General features: G+C 43.4%; 2 protein-coding genes across 2 annotated transcripts; one reads left to right on the forward strand and one right to left on the reverse strand.

The window, feature by feature from the left end:
- Positions 1 to 2,263: 2,263 nt before the first annotated feature.
- On the reverse strand, positions 2,264 to 5,363 carry LOC306789948 (tubulin beta-4B chain). The gene is made up of 7 exons (XM_079286050.1): positions 5,221 to 5,363; positions 4,891 to 4,999; positions 4,224 to 4,334; positions 3,778 to 4,022; positions 3,346 to 3,668; positions 2,904 to 3,248; positions 2,264 to 2,792 (listed from the first exon to the last, which is right to left on the reverse strand). Exons 1-7 carry the CDS (start codon positions 5,275 to 5,277, stop codon positions 2,645 to 2,647), a joined length of 1,338 nt encoding a protein of 445 aa, XP_079142176.1. The 5' UTR covers positions 5,278 to 5,363; the 3' UTR covers positions 2,264 to 2,644.
- A 2,191-nt stretch (positions 5,364 to 7,554) lies between these two features.
- Positions 7,555 to 18,247, forward strand: nrde2 (NRDE-2, necessary for RNA interference, domain containing). Its single transcript, XM_079286568.1, has 19 exons — positions 7,555 to 7,635; positions 8,302 to 8,407; positions 8,784 to 8,981; positions 9,093 to 9,233; positions 9,331 to 9,596; positions 9,711 to 9,931; positions 10,351 to 10,578; positions 10,891 to 11,080; positions 11,277 to 11,410; positions 13,162 to 13,282; positions 13,437 to 13,609; positions 13,888 to 14,059; positions 14,164 to 14,384; positions 14,485 to 14,968; positions 15,754 to 16,160; positions 16,354 to 16,493; positions 16,964 to 17,105; positions 17,673 to 17,744; positions 17,928 to 18,247. Exons 1-19 carry the CDS (start codon positions 7,575 to 7,577, stop codon positions 18,051 to 18,053), a joined length of 3,603 nt encoding a protein of 1,200 aa, XP_079142694.1. The 5' UTR covers positions 7,555 to 7,574; the 3' UTR covers positions 18,054 to 18,247.
- Positions 18,248 to 20,046: the final 1,799 nt, after the last annotated feature.

Below are 20,046 nucleotides of genomic sequence, written 5' to 3' on the forward strand. Positions count from 1 at the left end.
TTGCTAGATGAATATGCTGAACTCTGGGATAGTATCAGATGGTTATACGCAGTGGCGGCTGGTGGAACATGTTCTCTGTAGGGCTGTGCCACATCCAATCAATTTCAGCAAACATCCCAGTATGATTTAATGTAAAAACAATTAAGGTATCAAACACGTATTACTACTTTGCAGTTAAATATTTAACTTTTATTCCAACATGAAAAAAGCAGTAAATAACACGTCAGGACATCTTATTTGTGTCACCCACACAGGGAATTCAGTATAATATCATAATATATAAATCATATAATAATATGCTGTATAATATAATAATATATATATCATATAATAGATAAATCATATAATATAATAATATATAAATCATATAATAATATGCTGTATAATATAATAATATATATATCATATAATAGATAAATCATATAATATAATAATATATAAATCATATAATAATATGCTGTATAATATAATAATATATATATATATATCATATAATAGATAAATCATATAATATAATAATATATATATTGTATAATAATAATATATGTATAATATAATAATGTATATATCGTATAATATATATATCATCTAATAATATGCTGTATAATATAATGATATATATATCATATAATAATATTAATATCGTATAATATATATATCACATAATAATATATATATCACATATTAATATTCACCATAATATAAAACACACACACATATATCATTATTTATTTATAACTATATATCCATTTCTCAGACAGCTAAATTGTATGTCAGTCATTTATATCTTTAATCAGCATTAAAGCATCATTGGCTAAACTGCTTCATAGACCCGCCTCTTTGGGGCAGATTGCATGCTGGGTATGTGAGTGTGTGTGTGTGTGTGTGTTGGGGTGCTGCCGGCTCGCAGATGGAAACCATGAGTGTGAATACAGATCGCGAGGAGTAGTATAAATATCAGTCAGCGATTGTCAACCATAAGTATTAGAGTCAATTTAACGTGTTAACTGTGAAACGTAGAATATAGTCGGGGTCGGCGATCTCAGCGCGAGGGCCGGTTGGTGATGGAGGTGGGCCGGTATTGGAACACCCCAACCCCGTCGGCCTACCGGAGATTTCCCCGGTATCCCCTACGGCCAGCCCGCCCCTGGTCAACATAGACTAAATATATTTTGTTTGATTCAGCTCTTATTATATATTTTGTGATAGAAGCTGACGTGCCTTTACCTTCGCCTCATGTTCATGTTTCATGGAGTCTGCTACAGTGTAGAAGCCCAAATGTGAAGCTGACAGATGTTCTGCTGGCATTAAGGGTTCACGTGTCGTCTGGCGCTGAGCATTAGCATTAGTTCTGTTAAACGACACTGTAACACACTGCTGCTGCAGAGGACATTTTTAAAAAATGACTGTTTTATTGTCATGCACAAAATGCTGTATTGTCGTCCAGTATTAAAAAGTCATCTTATTCCTTTCTTTCCTCGGTTCAGTTTCTGTCCGAATTATATTTAATAAGGGAATGTATGTTATGAATGGATTCTCTTCTCTTTAATGTGTTGACTCCTATTCTCCTGTGTTCTCCCAGTCTCACGAATAAGCACCAACATGAAGCAGAATGTGATTTGAAAAACTCGACAGCAATGTCTCTTTCCAGAGATGATCCAGACCTTGTTGTGAGCAGAAACGTAGACGTTCCCTTGTGTAACTTACTAAATAACAATTTAACGTGGTCAGATGATGTTCTCTCCACCAATAATTCACACATCTCTCCGAACATATGTATGAATGCATCACAAGGCCATGAACACAGATATTAGGTTGTGTACAGTCTAAGGGAGTTGGCGTGGTTTGACGAGGATCAGAGGAAAGTTGATCTTTGAAGCTGAGGGCGTGAGTAGGCCCACGCGGAAGCTGCATGTTATCAGATCTGTTGCCTGTTCTGCTACATCACTTCCTTTGAACTGATGGACAGAAACTTTACATAACAGGCTTACATCACTCATTTTGCATAGATGTCGTACGGGTATGGTCATATGCATATTGTCTCAAGATATAAAAGATGTTATTTTTGTTCATTTTAACTCGTTTCTTATTTTCCGTGATGTCATGTTACAAAGAGTCGCAATATTGGACAAAGATGTCTGCTGGATCAGGAAGTCTTTAAGTACTGCAAGTAGACAGGTTCAAGATTTATAATTTGAGTGATAAAAATAATCTGTAATAAATAGTCATATTTATAAGTAGCCATAAGAAACCACACAGCATATCACCAGTCATAAAACCTTTATTAAGTTTTTAATTTTTGTTGCTGAATGAAATCATTTCATTCCTAAAGGAAGTGAGAAGACAGAAGAAAAGACAGAACAAACATTTAGAAACCAAGACTAGGAACATCCTTTGCATTCTTGCTAAGGCTGGACAAGAGTTCAATATTTTCACTTGATGCCTATCAGTAGAATTACTGGGCAATTATTATTATATATATAATATATATATATAATTATATATATATATTCTATATATAATTATTATAACTGTCCAAAACGATTGATTTAATAACAGTATTTAATAACTACAACAATATGAACCGTGTTCACCGAGCTCTAACTGGCATAGAACAAAAAAACAAAAGGGTCATGGTAGGCGTCTAGGCCATTTCCTCTTCACCCTCTTCCTCAAACTCCCCCTCTTCCTCAGCAGTGGCATCCTGGTACTGCTGGTACTCGGACACCAGGTCATTCATGTTGCTCTCAGCCTCAGTGAACTCCATCTCGTCCATGCCCTCGCCCGTGTACCTGAAACAAGTAAGTGCTTACTCACATGCGTTATGTCTATGAATTCTGGGTAAAAAGCAAAGTGCAGGAAAATTCTCCCCACTGTCCTGACACCAGCCTTCTCTTACTCACCAGTGGAGGAAGGCCTTGCGGCGGAACATGGCAGTGAACTGCTCAGAGATGCGCTTAAACAGCTCCTGAATGGCCGTGCTGTTGCCAATGAAGGTGGCGGCCATCTTGAGGCCACGGGGCGGGATGTCGCAGACGGCAGTCTTGACGTTGTTGGGGATCCACTCCACGAAGTAGCTGCTGTTCTTGTTCTGCACGTTCAGCATCTGCTCGTCCACCTCCTTCATGGACATGCGGCCCCGGAAGATGGCGGCGACCGTGAGGTAGCGCCCGTGGCGGGGGTCGCACGCTGCCATCATGTTCTTGCTGTCGAACATCTGCTGGGTGAGTTCGGGAACTGTCAATGCCCTAGAAGGAGACAGACAATATAAATTAGGATTAATTTCAAATTAATGAAACTTGAGGTCTGTTAGAGTCTCTAAAAAGCAAGCTCCTGCCTCTCTACCTGTACTGCTGGCTGCCTCGGCTGGTCAGCGGGGCAAAGCCCGGCATGAAGAAGTGCAGCCTGGGGAAGGGCACCATGTTGACGGCCAGCTTCCTCAGATCAGCGTTGAGCTGGCCGGGGAAGCGCAGGCAGGTGGTCACCCCGCTCATGGTGGCGGAGACGAGGTGGTTGAGGTCACCATAGGTGGGCGTGGTGAGCTTCAGCGTGCGGAAGCAGATGTCATACAGGGCCTCATTATCAATGCAGAAGGTCTCGTCGGTGTTCTCCACCAGCTGGTGAACGGAGAGGGTGGCATTGTACGGCTCCACCACTGTGTCCGACACCTGGAGCAGGAGAGGGGAGACAAGAGAGGAAGAGGGAACAGCATTAAAAGCATTGAGGAGCACATGGAGGGGCAAATATTTAAAGTTGAAACATGCGTATCATGTGAACCTTGGGAGAAGGCACCACGCTGAAAGTGGTCATGATGCGGTCCGGGTACTCCTCTCGGATCTTGCTGATGAGCAGGGTGCCCATGCCGGAGCCAGTGCCTCCTCCGAGGGAGTGCGTGAGCTGGAAGCCCTGGAGGCAGTCGCAGCTCTCTGCCTCCTTCCTCACCACATCCAGGACCGAGTCCACCAGCTCGGCCCCCTCGGTGTAGTGGCCTTTGGCCCAGTTGTTTCCTGCGCCGCTCTGGCCTGTGTTACATGAAAATACAGTAATTTGTCACAGCTGGGGTGTCGACACATTAACTCGCAGTGAGGGGTGCATACACTGAAAGGAGACTGGCTCCTTCACTTGTGCAGAGGAAACTCTTTATAGATACACAGCTTTAAAATATGACGGACTCTCATAAACCCAAGTCAAAACACACATTTGTTCACATTTAAAATTCTCACCAAAGACAAAGTTGTCTGGTCTAAAGATTTGGCCAAAGGGACCAGACCTCACAGAGTCCATGGTGCCTGGCTCCAAGTCCACCAGCACTGCACGGGGGACATATTTGCCACCTGGAGATTTTTAAAAAAACAAGCAGACAAATCACTGGTATTATTACAAGTTACACGCACGGTGCTGGGTGCTTTTTTTGTTCGTATGCATTAATTACTTTGCCTTATTAAATGTTGAAAAAATGTAAGGGTTGGATTTCAATTACAGCAGAGTCACACAGAGCTACAAGAGAGCACACATATGCAAAAATGCTTCATGAACAGTTTACTTTTGTTTTTATTTGGTCATAAATGCTTCTATAGCCCTTTAGGACCTGGCCTCAAAATATGACAATAGATTATAGCAAACGTCCTCATATTCCTCGTATATATTTGGGATAATATCATTCGTGAGCTGGATGGTTTGTTGGTTTGTTCTACCATGGAAACGGCAACTAGGAAGGAGAGTTCACTGTGACTTCTAGTGGCTTCTAATAGTTTCCAACGGGTTAGGGATAACGTAGCCCTGCTGGATAGCTTCGGTACTAACGGAATTTCCCGTTGCTGAATCACTTTGGTTCCCCTTTAGATTAGCTATCGTTAACTCTGTAGGGGCCCAAAGCACAGTGCGGCTAACCTGACGCCTCGTTGAAGTACACGTTGATCCGCTCCAGCTGCAGGTCGCTGTCCCCGTGGTACGACCCGGTAGGGTCGATGCCGTGCTCGTCGCTGATCACCTCCCAGAACTACAACCAGGAGAAACAGAGAGTGGGGGTTAACGATTATATGAACAGGCTAACTAGCACGACGTATCCTCACGAGTCAAACCTATCGTTGGTACGGAAACCACGGCCCCATTAGCGTCGTTGCTAAGTAAGCTAACCTATTAGCCCGCCCAAACCAACTGCAACAGTCACGCCATTTTTCATTGTGTTAAGACTTCTCTTTAAAACAAAGCTATTGGTACCTTAGCGCCTATCTGGTTTCCACACTGGCCCGCCTGCAGGTGCACGATTTCCCTCATTTTCACGGTAATTAAACAATCTTTCGAACAACGACCGAAACAGAGCTGTTAATGTAGATGTTACACTCTCGCGCTTCAGCAACGGACTAACCTAGGAAGGTGGGGCCAGGCCAACTACAGCGGACCGATTTATGCTATTGGTCCAACGAAATGTCGGTCACGGTACAGCGGACATCCCATTGGTCAACAGAATGTGTTGAGAGTTTGGATTGGATGGTTCTCTTCGAGTGTCTTGGTGACACCGGATATAATCTAATACATGACGCAGAGACACTCAGACACTCACTAAACCAAATCAACTTCGTTTTAGCCTCTAATAACAATACCAATAATAATGTATTTATCTTAATCTGTAATACACGAGCCTGCTGCTTAAGAAATGTAATAATAGATCAAATCGGCAAACATTGAGGCGATAGATGATCATCTTTGATAACGCATACCTAACTTTCATGAACAGTTTTAATGTTAAAATATTTTTGTGTGATCGCACGATGTTTATTAAGCGACAAGTAGCCTATCTAACTAATCCTACACGTTAGGTCGTCATGGAAGAAGAGGAATGATGAAGTCATTGTTGTGGCTGCCCTGCCCATAAGATGGCGGTGTATGGCGTTATAATACAGGGCTACCCAAACCACGTGATGCACAAGGGGCTTCTTGTACACTGAACTGCGTCAAGGGGGTTTATGCTGTCGGTTTATTCTTCAATCTGTTTAATCATTTTTTTAACCAAATAGAGTCAAATCATTTCGTTAAAATTCCAAGTTTCCCTCCTCCATAAATGATCCAGCTTCAACAGACGTCACAGGATAATAATATTAGGATCATTTTCTGGTGATAAAACATTTCCAACAAATGTAATGGTGTGCTGCTTGCTAGCTCTGATACAATAGAGTGCACCAAAGCCAGTGGAACCATTATTTTAAGGGGAATACAAATTACCTTTGTCACCTTATTATATTATCCAACAGAACAGTTAAGATTTAATTCATCGCAGAATTCTCCATATTGTAATTAGTTTGCAAATGTGTCCATTATGTGGCTCATAGACCAGATTCCTCTTTCAATCCAAGCTCCGAATTATTTTACATTTCTGAATGTTTTTATGAATGTTGTGAATTATTTTATTATCAAGTGGAGGATTGTCTCTGAGCATACATCAAATAATGAACAGTTTGTGTGGATGTCCTTTCTTAGACATTGGAGGGTGAATTTTGTTGGATAGAGCCTTATCTCATAAACTTACCTCATGTTGCCTGGTAGCACTGTAGACATTTAGAAGGCAAAGTCTTTCTTCCAAGGTATTTCTTGCACACATTCATTCCAATAGGACCCTTCACACCCTGAACACAAGCTGTTCCAACTCTTCCCCTCTGGTAGGCGCTACAGAGCTCTGTACGCCAAAACCACCAGACACAGGAACAGCTTCTTTCCACTGGCCGTCACTCTCATGAACAATAAATAATATTGCACTACTACTTCTGTTTGCACTACTGTATTATATATATAGATACACTTTTTCTGGGATATATTTATACTTATATTGTATATAGCTGTTAAATGTTTATACCTACATCTGTTCTACTTTTTTGCTGCCCTTTTTTATTCTTATATATTTTTCCTTGTTTATTTTAAATAGTGTATTGTATGTCCATTGAGAGCGGAGTGGAAACCGGAGACAAATTCCATGTATGTGTAAGCATACATGGCCAATAAAGCTGATTCTGATTCTGATAAGCTTATATTTCTGTTATTATTTCTGTGACCATAAGAAAAGCACAATTTTCCAACAAATAAATGTACCCGTTCTGTTCTTCCAAAAGGCTCAACTATTAATCCAAAACACATTACCATTTCATGACAATCAAAGTTTTTAACAGTGTACATAGAAAGCACAATCGTTGTTTAAGATAAGAAATATAAGATAGAAAGGACAATACAGAAAAAAACTCAATGAAATGAAATACAAGAAATACATTAATACAATTTCTAAAAGAAGATTGAATTCAAGTATTTTCCGATATGTAGTTAGAATATTCAATTGCACACATAACTGTTTATTTTATGAACTTTCATTTTATGAAGTTCATCAAATGTGTTCGAATTGGGAAAGAAAACAGAAAATATCGCTCATTTAACAAAAAACCTGTCCCCATTAAATTCACCAAATTAACAATAAAATCAATAAACTGGATAATATATTAGGATAATAAACTGGTAATTTTTTTCTCTCGAGCGCCTCCCTCGTCAAATGACGTCATGTTCCTGCGACTGTTTATGTGCGACATACCGTCATGGCGCTGTTTCCAGCTTTTGCTGAATTACAGATTGACAAAGTTGAAGATTCGTCCAAAGGTGATCACTCTTTCATGTAGCTTCTGTTTTAACATGGATTGATAGTCCCCTCAATGCTGTGTTTTCACTGTGTTGAGAAGATACACCTGTTGAACTACGAGCTAACTCATAGTAACTGTCCTAACGTCCGTCCACCGTTGCCTTTGACTGACAGACGTTAGCGTTAGCTTACCTTCTTGTCAGTGAGTTTACATTCCCCCACACGGTTACTTCTGAAAGCCAGGATACCTATTTCTACCTATGGCTACTATTTAGTTTGCTTCGTATTTCATGCTGTTGTCAGTCAGCTTCATGTAGACTTGATTTTAACACTATCCAGGATCCTGATCCTAGTCTATGGCAGTGCAGGCATGCCTTTAACTCATAATCTGTCATTTCTGTACTCACTGAGTTAACTCAGTCTGGTTTCTGGCTTCCTAGACTTTGGTGTACTTACCCATCGTGTGGCTTCAGCTTCTCCATCTAATCTTCAGTACTGTAGTACGAGAGACATGTATCCCCTGCAGTATTAGGATATGATGTGTCCACATAGGATTAAAGAAGAAAAAATAAAGTTACTGCTGTGATACTACACCGCATGTAAACACTCAGTGAGTGATACTCACCATCAACATCTCTCAGTCCTCCTGCTGATTACTGAATAACGTTTTTTAATTCTTCTTTTAGAACTAAACTGGCTGACCAATAAGAGTTTTCAGACTGGGGATGCCCTCTCTCTGCACAGTCGCTTTTTTGAGAAGACCAATGAGAGGCCGAACGAGAAGGAATCGAGGTACAGATCTTACATGTTCAACCTTGTGATTCGTACCATCTTTTAGATTTCCTCTTTATGAGAAAGCCAATGTCAGTGACACATGCTGCGATTTTATTGTTGCTTCTATATGATTGTTTTATTACATTTTCTGATCTTTTTACATTACGCATTTCTCCTTTTGTTTTCATTTGTTTCTATGTTGTCATTCTTCTCGGTTGCATCTGTTTTTTCTTCATTCTGTTCACTCTCACACACAAACCCTGTTTAGAAACTTGCCAAAATAACTTTTCCCGTACATGTATTAGAAGTACATGAACATTTGTCAAATACATTCTTTGTTTTGCTTGAGGCAGGTTATTAATGGGTAACGTTGAGTTCACCTTACAATCCTCAGTGTTGGCAGACATGTGAGTTCTGCAGAGGAGGAGGAGGAGGGTAATGTGCAACCTAAAAAGAAGAGAAAGAAGAGTGAAAAGAAGAAGAAAAAGAAGAAAAAACACAAAAAGAAGAGTGGGAGATATTCGGACAGCAGTGGGACAGACTCAGAAACCGTTTTCCCCAGTGACCTCAAAAGGGTGCAAGAGGCAGACAGGTATAGATGCACACTTTTACATCACACATGCTTACACTCTTAAATGTTCACACAATAGCACTGGCTTGCTTCTGTTCTGTATTGATGGTTGGCGTCTGTGCGGCCATGCAGTCCCCAGGTTGCTCCGTTAGGAAGCTGTTTCTCCTGGTTGGATGACCTCCAGTTGCCCGCGAAGCAGCTATTCTGTGTGGACCGTAAAGCCGACCCAGCCAACTGGACGTACAAGTCCCTGTACAGAGCAGACGTAGCCAGGTAACACACACACACACACACACACTTACACTCTGCACCATGAGGGCAATGCCTTGGCATGTCCTGGAAGTGTGATGAAACTCTCCATGTGTACCAGGTATAGGAGGAAAGGCAGCTCGTCCTTGGGTCTGGACCCCCGCAGACAGGGAGTCAGCTGGGAGGAGTCAGAGTCAAATAAGAAACATAAAGGCGGGGACAGGAAGAAAGCAGCAGACAGATACTTCTCTGCAGTCAGTCGCCAGCTGCTGAGGTCCGAGCCCCCTGCTCCCACGTTACCTAGGGTTCCTGAGCGCGGCGATGCCGTCGGCCCCTCCGCCTTCCTCCCTCTGGGTGACAATGAGGAGAACAAAGGAGGAGAGACAGGTAAGAGATTTAGCCTCAACAGGCGGTGAAGGGGTAGGCTTAACCATCTCAAAAAGTAAGCCAAAAACCTGGTGTTGTTTTTTCAATACAAAAAAATGTCACGTGTCAATCCAGGTGTCAGAGTGCAGACATGGTCAGTGAATCCTCTCGGTGTGTATGACTCCTCCACGGCCCTCTGGCTGCAGGGGAAGGGGCAGACGGAGCAGCGGCAGCAGCAGGACACCCAGACGGGGCAGAGTGCGCCGCCTTTGGCCGGGAGGACGGAAGAGTTTAACAGGCGGCTCAGAGAGCAGCCAGCAGACGCGCAGCTATGGATAGAATTCATACGATACCAGGTATGACGAGACTCTCCTTCTGTTACTATATAGACTGCCTCTTTGTTCCGCTTCATTTGCCTTGCAATCAGCTTTGAATTGAGAGGATGTGCTGTACATTTTGTTTGTGTAAATGTTTATGTGTCAGTGCTTGCGTGCGTGGTTTGTACACTTGTGTATTACAATCCGGTTATAAGGCCTGTAGAACCACGGACCGTCTCACATGCTGGATATCAAATCACATGTTTTCACGCCCTCTATATTCTAACTTTCAATATGTATCGTATATATGACACCAGTGGGATAGTCATATTAGCCGAATATCATCACCAGACCAATAATCTGAACTCTACCTGTTTATTATTTTTCAACCATTAAGTGGTTCCTGAAGTTATTCCTATGCAGCACTACTTCTAAACCTCCCTCCTCTCCCTCTCCAGGATGAGCTGAGTGCGATGGCGTTTGGAGGCGAGGAGCAGCAGCAGCAGGGCAGCGATGGGGCCGAGCGGCGTAAGTCTTCCTACAGAGCGGTCCTGGAGAAGAAGCTGAGTATCGCGGAGCGCGCAGTGGCCACCAACCACGGCTGCGTAGCTCTGCAGCTGGAGAGGCTCAGGATCTGCCAAGAGCTCTGGGAGCCTTCGCTTCTGGCTAAAGAATGGAAGAAACTGGTCAGTCTACAGTCTTTGTGTGTTTCCATGAAACTCATGCAGGGCTTCTGTATTTTGACTCCAGCTGTGGTTTATTCCTTTGCTCTAAAAAGAGTGGAAAATAGCCGTACTCTACATTTTGTGTGTGGTTTATTCAGTGTCACTCCTGTCTGTTTACAAGCAAAGCCTCCTCCACATTTAAAGGGATCGCTTTCTATAACCATGTATTGAATCCTTCTCTGAGCATTTTTGTCACTGGCAAATGTTGACGTGTCTGTAGACCAAAGTTTATAGTAATTCTAATGCTAACTCCTGTTTTATCTCGTGTCTCAGGTGTTCCTCCACCCAAACAGTGCCCCCTTGTGGAGGGAGTATCTGCTGTTCACCCAGAGCTACTTCAGCAACTTCACCGTGTCAAAGGTCAACGCCGCGTACGGGAAGTGTCTAAGCACGCTCAGTGCTGTGCGCGACGGCAGCATGGTCTCTCACCCGGCCCTACCTGGGCTTGAGGAGGATATGTTGGGTAACAGAGATGTTGTTTAGCCTTTACTTATCCAGTGTTTCCACTACTTATTCAGTTACCCTGCTCAGTTTCATCACCAGCTTCTGTCACAAGGCGGTCACACCTGATGCATCATATACGTATTTTTGTGTGTGCTCAATGCTTATTGAAAGTTGTTGTAATTGTTCCTGGTTGTCTTTGCTTTCTTTCTGTCCAGATATCTTCACCCAGCAGTGTCATTTCCTGCGTCAGTCTGGTCACTCAGAGAAAGGAACTTCTCTGTTTCAGGCCATGATCGACTTTACTTTCTACAAACCTGACAGCGTACGAAAACTGTCCACCAAGCAGCAGGTAAACACACACACACACACACACACACACACACACACACTCTAAAGCAGCGGTTCCCAAACTTTTTAGGCCCCCTTCTACATCCCGACCGGCTTCACGCACCCCCAACCCCCCCCCCACACACACACACCTTAAAAAAAAAAAGCAACAGAGCCGCATAAAAATCGGACGAATGAGAGAACAGTTTGCTCGTGCGTGGCGTTTGTTTTCGTGCCTTCGAAAAGGTAACGGACGTAACGTTACGAAGGTAACGGACGATTGGCCAGATTGGCCACATCTGTAGGCTCGTCTACTTGCAGAGAGTAAAACTCACTCTTCTTCACGCGACGACCAATGTAGCCAGGATGTCTTCGGACAAAGCATCGATGCGCGCGACAGTGTTGTTGGACGCGGGATCACGTCCAACTTTTTCGCTTCTCTCTCTCCAATCATACATTCCACCATCTCTTTAACATTTTTCCCTCTCCACCACCGCCTCTCCTCCCTATTACGCGGTCAGAATACGACCACAACACGCCGCCTGTCTCCGGCAGAAATGCGCTCATCCACGCACGGGAACAACACCGAGTTGTAATATATACCTCCATAACACCCCGCCACTCTCGGCTCATACCTCCCCAGCAACGAGGCACATCACCCGGTCACAATACCTCCAGAATGTCCCCCGGGTGAAATCCGGGACTTGGTTTCATGGTTCCGAGTGGCAGCAAAGTACAGCAAAGATATGTTGATGAGAAACGTATTTGTACGTCAAACACAAACGTGATCAGGGAGAAAATACGTTCGTGGTAAAACGTAATTGAGAATGCATTTTAGTTTTGGGGGAACGTAATTTTTAGGAGACGGGACTGCACCGCCATTACATTTTTCCTCTCGCGCACCCCCTAGAGGCAGCTCGCGCACCCCCAGGGGTGCGTGCACCCCACTTTGGGAATCCCTGATCTAAAGCAATACAACTTTACAGACTAATCCTAACTTTAATACTCATTTGAATTGCAAATCGAAGCCGAATGCTGGTGATTAATGCAGCCAGTCATTTCTTTGCCCAGACTAAGAAATAGTCAAGCACATGACCGCCCCGAAAAACCAGAACTTGTAACTTCTTCACTTCAGTTTTTGTATCTACGACGTGGTAATTAGGGAGCTTCAGAGGTGCTGGGAGGTGGATCTCGTCACCTTTGGACAGAATTAGCAGAATGTTTGACCACTTGTAGTGCTAGGGAGCGATGCTTTTACCATCAGTCTTGTATGTATTGAACATGCACACGACGACACACATGCAAGCAGCAATACACATTCCTCCCAATGGGTTCATGCTGTTCAACTGATTGACAACTGATGCCAGTAACGTATAAAGAAGCATAGTGGTGTGCCAGCAGAGGCAGTGAAGAAGAAGTCTGCTAGCTAGCAAACATGGGTGTAAACAGTACAGGATTTTAAATATGTTAGACTTCACACAATAGTAACACTGAATGTAAAAGTAACTTTTGCGTTTTTACAAGAAAACTCCACAGGGCACCTTTAAAACCAGCAGACATGAGAGTGATACAGATTCTTCATCTAAAACTAAGCAAGAAAGCAAAAGATGTGTACTTCCCAAAATGTTGAACTACTTCTTTAATGAAGCAGACCAGCAAAACGTGGTCACGTAGAATGATTGTTCTTTTTATGAGCATTGAAAAAAACCACCAGAGGACACCCACCAGTGCGCCTAAATGAGGAGATTAAATTCTATTTTTATGTGTGGACAGGTTGAGTTCTTTGAGCCGTTCTGGGACAGCGGGGAGGAGAGGGTTGGAGAGTTGGGGGCCAGAGGCTGGAAAGCCTGGATGCTCCAACAAGAGCGAGGAGGGTGGCTACAGCCCAGTGCAGGTGAAACACACACTGTTGACGTAAATCCTGGAATAATCTCTCAATTGATTTGCGGGCTAAAATCGTGAAAACGACAAGAGAACCAGAGTCATGTTCTTGTGTGTGTGTGTGTGTGTGTGTGTGTGTGTGTGTTTGTTTGTTTGTTTTTCTGCAGAGGAAGAGGACGAGGAGGAAGAGGACGAGGAGGAGGTGAAGGATCGGAGCCAGCCCAGATGGACAGTCTGGTTGGACGTGGAGCCGTCTCGTGAAGCAGCTCACTGGCTGCCTTGGAGGCCCGACAAAGCCAAGGGCCAGTCAGAAGTGGACTGTGAGGACCCGGACAGACAGGTGCTGATTTAAAGTGTCTCCGCTCATGTGTGGCATGTGTGGAAGCCCATTTACAGTGTGTGAAAATCTGAATACATTTGCCAATGTATGTTGCACATACAAGGAATTTGTCATGGCGGTTGGTGCATAATATTAAACAATCAACACAGTGCAAGAAATATAAACATATTAAAATGTACAATATAATATAAAGTAAAGTGCACAACAAACAGATAACAGTACTTTAAACAAATTACTTTGTTTGACTTTTTCGTCTCTCTCTTTCTCTCCAACTGTAGGTGTTGTTTGATGACATCGGCCCATCCCTAATTTGTCTGTCTTCACCAGAGCTCCAGCTCTGTCTTCTTCTGCGTTTCCTCTCATTCCTGGGCCTGCCCGTAGACTCTGTGCTCTCTGCTGCCCCCTGTCAGCCTGGCCTGCTGCTGGAGAACCTTTCTCTGCTCACTCAGGGTAAAACAAACTACAGTCCTAATAAAACAAACGAGCTTGTTTTGATGTTATAAACAACTTGAAGCAAATCATTGATACAAAGCTGACTTTATGTCACATCCTAGGTAATGGTCTCAAGGGTCCTCTGACCTCCCACGACCTGCCTGACCCCGGGGTTAGCTCTGTGGGTCACATGACTACTCTCCAGGGAACCAGGAAGTGGGTGGGGCTTGGGAAGCAGGGCGAGAGGTTTGTCGCCAACATCTTCGGTGTGGTCCAACCGGTCCTTCCTGCCCAGCACCGAGCTGCCCTGTCACTCAGCTGGATGCAGTATGAGAAACTCAAGGTAGGAGTCGGTCTACTGGACTCCAAGTTAAACGTTGGAAGTAAAAGGTCAACTTTCAAAGTCAAAAGCACTGATTTACTCGTATGTGTTTGCGTGTCAGGTCTTGCGTTGCCTGCGTGGTGGCAACAAAAAGCGCCTGCGCTCTCAGGGCAAGAGCAGCAAGCGGGTTGCCAAGCAACTGCTCAAAGAACCCGACAACCGCTCGTCGTTGGTGCTGTGGCAGGAGTACGCCCGCCTGGAGTGGATGCTGGGCAACCTCGAAGAGGCCCGCAAAGTCTTCTCCACGGCCACGGCCATAGAGGGAACCAAAGGGCTGAAGAGCCCCGCCCTCTGCGAGCTGTGTCTGCTGTGGGCCCAGCTGGAGGTGGAGGACGGCTCAAGCGAGCGGGGGGGAGGACTAGCAGATGTCACCGTGTCCCCGGCTGTTTGTGTGCTAACCAGGCTGGCAGAAGGAACCTCCTCATCCTCCCAGTCCCTCTCTCCGGTTTCCATCCTGAAAGCCAGGAAGTGTTATGAGCAGGCTCTGACCGCCGGCTTGTCAGCCCTGGACCAAAGCCCCCACAACCCTCAGGCCAACAGAAAAGGTTCCTGAACAACTTCTGTGTGTTTCATCTGTCCCGGAGCTGCTGCATGTCTTATAAAAGGCCCTTATCTGTGGTTTTGCATGTTTTGGCCTATTTTCTGCTGTTACTGCTGCTCATTTTTTCCAAACATACTGTCGCGTTTGTTTGCATTCATAAGTGCATTTCTATCAACTTCTTTGCAGCCAGTGTTTTCTAATCATTTTGGTACAGCATGAAAATCAACTTGCAAAGCCTTGGAACTTGTGCAAAATATGTAATCCATCACAATTGGGTGAATCTTTGATTGTCTTTATACTTGTATATCTTTATAGGTGTCAATTAATGCAAACACTTTTATAGTCTTTTAAAAATGGTGCTCAATAATGTGTGGCATAAAGTATGTGATTATTAATAATTGTTCTGAAACATGGAACAACAACCTTCATAAACAACTCATTATTACCAGTTTCGCACCAGTCCAACTTTTTCTCACCTGTCTACCAATACCAAGTGCTGATCGGATACCGCTGCTCTCTTTTTCCTAAATTTAAAACTTCACTATGTGAAACTCATTGGAGTAATTTCCATGTGGGGTAACATGAGACCAGGGATAGCTGGGATGCTATAAGCTGACTTGTCTGCTTGTTGTGATTGAATCCATGTCATTGACAGCAGAAACACTGTTGTTAATGTTATTAGTAACAGCTCTACTTTTCCTACGATGACAGGTCTGGATGAAGATCTCCTGTGAAAAATGGTCTATCTTTCATTAATTTGTTCCTCTCCTCTCATTGTTCCACCAACAGGTCACGAGGACCTGCTAGGAGAGAAGCTGAGGCTGAGAGGCCTGATAGGCTGCTACGCTCTCTTCCAGTACCTCACAATGGGCATCCAAGCAGCTAACACCGTCTACAGCCAGGCCAGAGAGAGGACGGAGGAGCTGCACCACGCGCTGACGCAGCTCAACAGTAAGGAGGAGGCCAACCTTGCTGGCACTGATGCTGGCCAGTCTGCGGCTGACTCCAGCCATGCCAGCAGGCACTATGTTACCAGGCTAGCCTCTGAGTGTGAGGCATTGGCAGTGCAGCAGGCGGCGTTGCTTTGGCACCACAACAGTGTCAGTGTGTTTCCACTGGCAACCCTGAGACAAATGCTGACCTCTGCCCTCGCCACCTGGCCCGGCAGCGCCCCTCTCTGGAGCATATATATACAGGTGAGACATTCGCTACTCGTAAGATACCAAAACTCATTTCATTTTTGCATCATTGTGGGTTAAAATCAAATCAATCAGTGATCGGCAAGGAGCGTCTCTAGATGTGTTTCACCCAGTGTTTTTGCACTTATTCTGTACCAGATGAGTCCTTGTGTACTTTGTCATAATGGCCCTCATGCGACCCGTGTTTCAGGTGGAGAACCGCTACCATAGTGCTGGCCGGGCGCGGCGGTTTTTCCACTCTGTAACCAGGCACAACAGCACTGTGGTGCCACGCCTCTTTGCCATTGTTGCTGAACAACAAAGGAAGCAGCTGGTAGACGCTGCTCAGAGGTAAGAGCAGGAAGGATGATGGGTAGGGGCGAGGTTATCCTGCACTCATGTTGTATGGGAATAAGCATTGTAACAACTTCTTAATCGAGATGCCATGATCATAGTTTTCTCTAACCCTCCTTTCATTATATTACGGGAGCAACTGGGAGGCAACTGAGAAAAGAAATCTTGGTGTCTAATGTTTATTGACATCGTAAAAAGATAAAATGAAATTCAGTTGGCGACTCATATTTTAATTATTTATTTTTACATATATTTGGCATATAACAAGTGATTAATGAGTAACACAGGATTAAAACTGGGGAAGTGTATTTTTCATTTCGCTAGGTCATTAAGGAATGATTATCCTCACAAACCTTTTTCCCCCAACACGCTAAGGCAATAACACCGGCGAGAGAAAACTATTTCTCCATCAATCTATCACAATTACATCACTGTTAATGTTGTATGTGTTTCTGTGGTCATTATAGGTCTTGTTGCCATGGTGCTGCCTTGCCCATCCTGCCAGAGAATGGCCTCAGCACCCGTATCCGTGGACTGTTTGAAAGCGCTATAGCAACAGAGATGGGTGCTCACTGTCCTTTACTTTGGAGGATGTACATGCACTTCCTGGTGAGACAGCAATTAACACTCACACATTCACATGTTTAGTGATATTGTGAGGACACTCTATTTGCTATCCTTGACCAGTCAGTTAAAAGAAAATACAAAGTAGGGGAAATTCATAATCCTTTTTTTAACAGTTATCTAATCATACTCATAACGGCATAGTTAGATGTCACTAAGAGGGCAAATACCTGCTTTTCTTTTTTCACTGATTCAACTCGTCAGTAAGCTGATAGATGAACACACGATGGACGTGTGGCAAAAGTTAAACGTATCAAGGATCAAGGCAGAAAGTTAGCGTCGAGCATTCAAAATATTTTCAAAATAATCAAATTTTAATAATTATTGCAGAAGCCTGCTGTGCCTTTAATATCCCATTTTGTTCATTCTGTGTGTTACTCTCTGACCAAAGTGCATTCTTTTTTCTCATTTTCCAAAAGATTGACTTGGTCTAAGAACTAACACGCACAGAAAGACCAGCCTATGCAGACTTACTTTGTGTAATTTGCACATTTGAATATACAACTATTGACAGTCGGTAAAGTCTTATTTCGGCGCTGTGTGTATTTGCAGGTGTCGGAAGGGAAGGTGGATAAAGCCACAGGGATCTTCTACAAGGCCTTACAGAATATTCCCTGGGCTAAGGTGAGCTACACACAGAACAGTGATATTCCTTCACAGCAGCTGACCTCTGGCTACTTCATTTTTAAATTGTACGTATGATAAATCAATTCTCTCTCTCTCTCTCTTTGTGTGTGTGTGTGATTGTGCATTAATGTAAATTTGCATTTATGCAAATATGTGTGTGTTTGGCGCGTGTGTGATCAGGGTCTGTACATGGACGCAGTGCAGCTGTTCCCCGAGCATCTGCAGGAGTTTGTAGATCTGATGACAGAGAAAGAACTCCGAGTCAGACTGCCTCTAGAAGAACTGGATATACTACTGGAGGACTGAACACACACACACACACACACCTCATTCAGGAACATGATTTTGCTTGCGTGTGCCAATGTCGGCACACTTGATGGCAAGAAAAGGAGACACACACTCTGATGCATTCACACACATTTAAAGAGTGAACTAATGATTATCCTTTGTACATGTGTTTTAGTACCAGATACTGTTCGTAAATATAGTGTTCTAATTCATGTGTTGTGTCGGTTGCTTTTGCATGGTTCATGGCATGTTTATATTAGATGTGATTGTAAAGGGCAACTGCACATTAGAGATGAATGAAATAATTGTAAACAGATACTGAGATAAATGAGAAAAGATTATGTAAAATGTAACTTAAAACTGTATCAGCATTTAACTGTGAAAGTTCAAATGCATATGCCTCAACTTCATAATGCTGACAATGAGGTAAAATGACGTTGTGTCACTGCACCTTGGTGATCGACAATCTTACCCGGTAGGTAACCAAGAATAGAAAAGAAGAAGCTGTGGCAGTGTCAAGTTCAGGACATTTTCACTTTACACATGGTGATGGCTTTTTTAAGTGAGTTCTAGCTTTCAGTCATTTTGTGTATTCAATTTCATCAATGCATCTGCAAAATGTGACACAGAGTTTAACAATGCATTGTTGCATTATTTAAATAATCAAATTTTAAGATTTCAGTCTCAGTTTTAAATTTATAAGTAGGCGGTAAGTTTTATTCATTCACTTCCTCAACCCACCTGTGAATTACCTGGAAGTTTCACCTGCCCTATTTTATCACTCACATCACAGAACATACTATGTACAGTGGCGGTGGAGTCGCTCCCTCCTGACGTTGTTGCCGCGCCGTGGTTTGACGCATTGCAGGTCCGCCCTGGCCAATCAGCGGTCTCTGTACAGTGTGCAGAATATTGCAGGTCTGTTCTATCCAATCATGATCCGCCTCTCAAAAGCAAAACCACAACTTCCACAGTGCCGCCAACCCAAACGTATCCTTCCGCCTGCATAAAACCCTGTGTAGCGCAAATTAGTCCGTCACTTTGTCACTTTTGACAGATTAAAAAAGTCGTAAAAATAGATACGAGGAAATCTCTCGTCTTTTTCTTTAAAGTCGAAAACCACTATTATGAACGACTCAATTATTGTAAAAAATCCCCCCCCCCCAGGCAGAATTCTCTTCTCTAGGCTGTATTTTATAAAACATAACCGACTGTGATAAAGAAGGTTAACGTTTTTGCCTGAAAATGCAATATTTCTGAAGGCGATTTATTTGGAAATGAAGATGCTACACACACATTTATATTAGGCCTACAATGTCAACCCATGTAGGTAAATGTAGACGCCTGTTGCAGTTCATCGGGTACGGATTACAACAATATTGTGTTTATGACGTTGGTGCTCGATGGTGGGCGCCAGATTGTGTGTTTTATGATTGCATATGTTCATAACAGAAAAGTGGGCTTCATTTCATTTGGTATTGCGAAAGCCGATCACACCAGTCGATTTATCTGAATACACAGCATCGAGGGTGGTTCGGGGCAAAGCAGACCACAGCCCAGGTTCACTGTCATGCATGCACATCTGTTAGGGAATGTGCACCACTAAAGTACAATATCAACTAAAGCAGGCCCTTCGTCGGTCGTTCCCCCTTCTTGTAAAGGAACTTTCTATTAAGAGCTTATGTTCTGTACATTTTCCTAATACAATTGTAATCACATCGGAACAAACTGAGTATACAGTGCACAGAGGGCGTTCGATGTGGTGTCAGTAGCTGCGGTCCCCAGAAATGATCCATTCTTTATGCAAACCCTTTCACATAAAGTCGTATTACCGTCGCTTCTCTTTCTGAGTGAAGACATTTTTTTTTAAACTGTGAAACCCGAATTCAAGAATAACATCCTTTTATAAAACATATAAAACATGGCACCCCGAAGACGGGTACGCGCACATCAGCAGGCTTGTATGCGCATGCACGTTTGAGGAGACGGAGCCAGGACGCCGCACTGATCG

This window comes from Melanostigma gelatinosum (genome assembly GCF_949748355.1).
Source record: "Melanostigma gelatinosum genome assembly, chromosome: 16".
NCBI classification, from domain to species: domain Eukaryota; kingdom Metazoa; phylum Chordata; class Actinopteri; order Perciformes; family Zoarcidae; genus Melanostigma; species Melanostigma gelatinosum.

Coding starts and splice junctions, on each gene's coding strand:
- LOC306789948 (XM_079286050.1), bottom strand. CDS start 5,277: ATGAGGGAAATCGTGCACCTGCAGGCGGGCCAGTGTGGAAACCAGATA. Junction 5,000..5,220: donor GAAACCAGATAGGCGCTAAG/GTACCAATAGCT, acceptor TCCTGGTTGTAG/TTCTGGGAGGTGATCAGCGA. Junction 2,793..2,903: donor CGCAAGGCCTTCCTCCACTG/GTGAGTAAGAGA, acceptor TACTTGTTTCAG/GTACACGGGCGAGGGCATGG.
- nrde2 (XM_079286568.1), top strand. CDS start 7,575: ATGGCGCTGTTTCCAGCTTTTGCTGAATTACAGATTGACAAAGTTGAA. Junction 10,579..10,890: donor CTAAAGAATGGAAGAAACTG/GTCAGTCTACAG, acceptor CTCGTGTCTCAG/GTGTTCCTCCACCCAAACAG. Junction 14,969..15,753: donor CCCTCAGGCCAACAGAAAAG/GTTCCTGAACAA, acceptor TTCCACCAACAG/GTCACGAGGACCTGCTAGGA.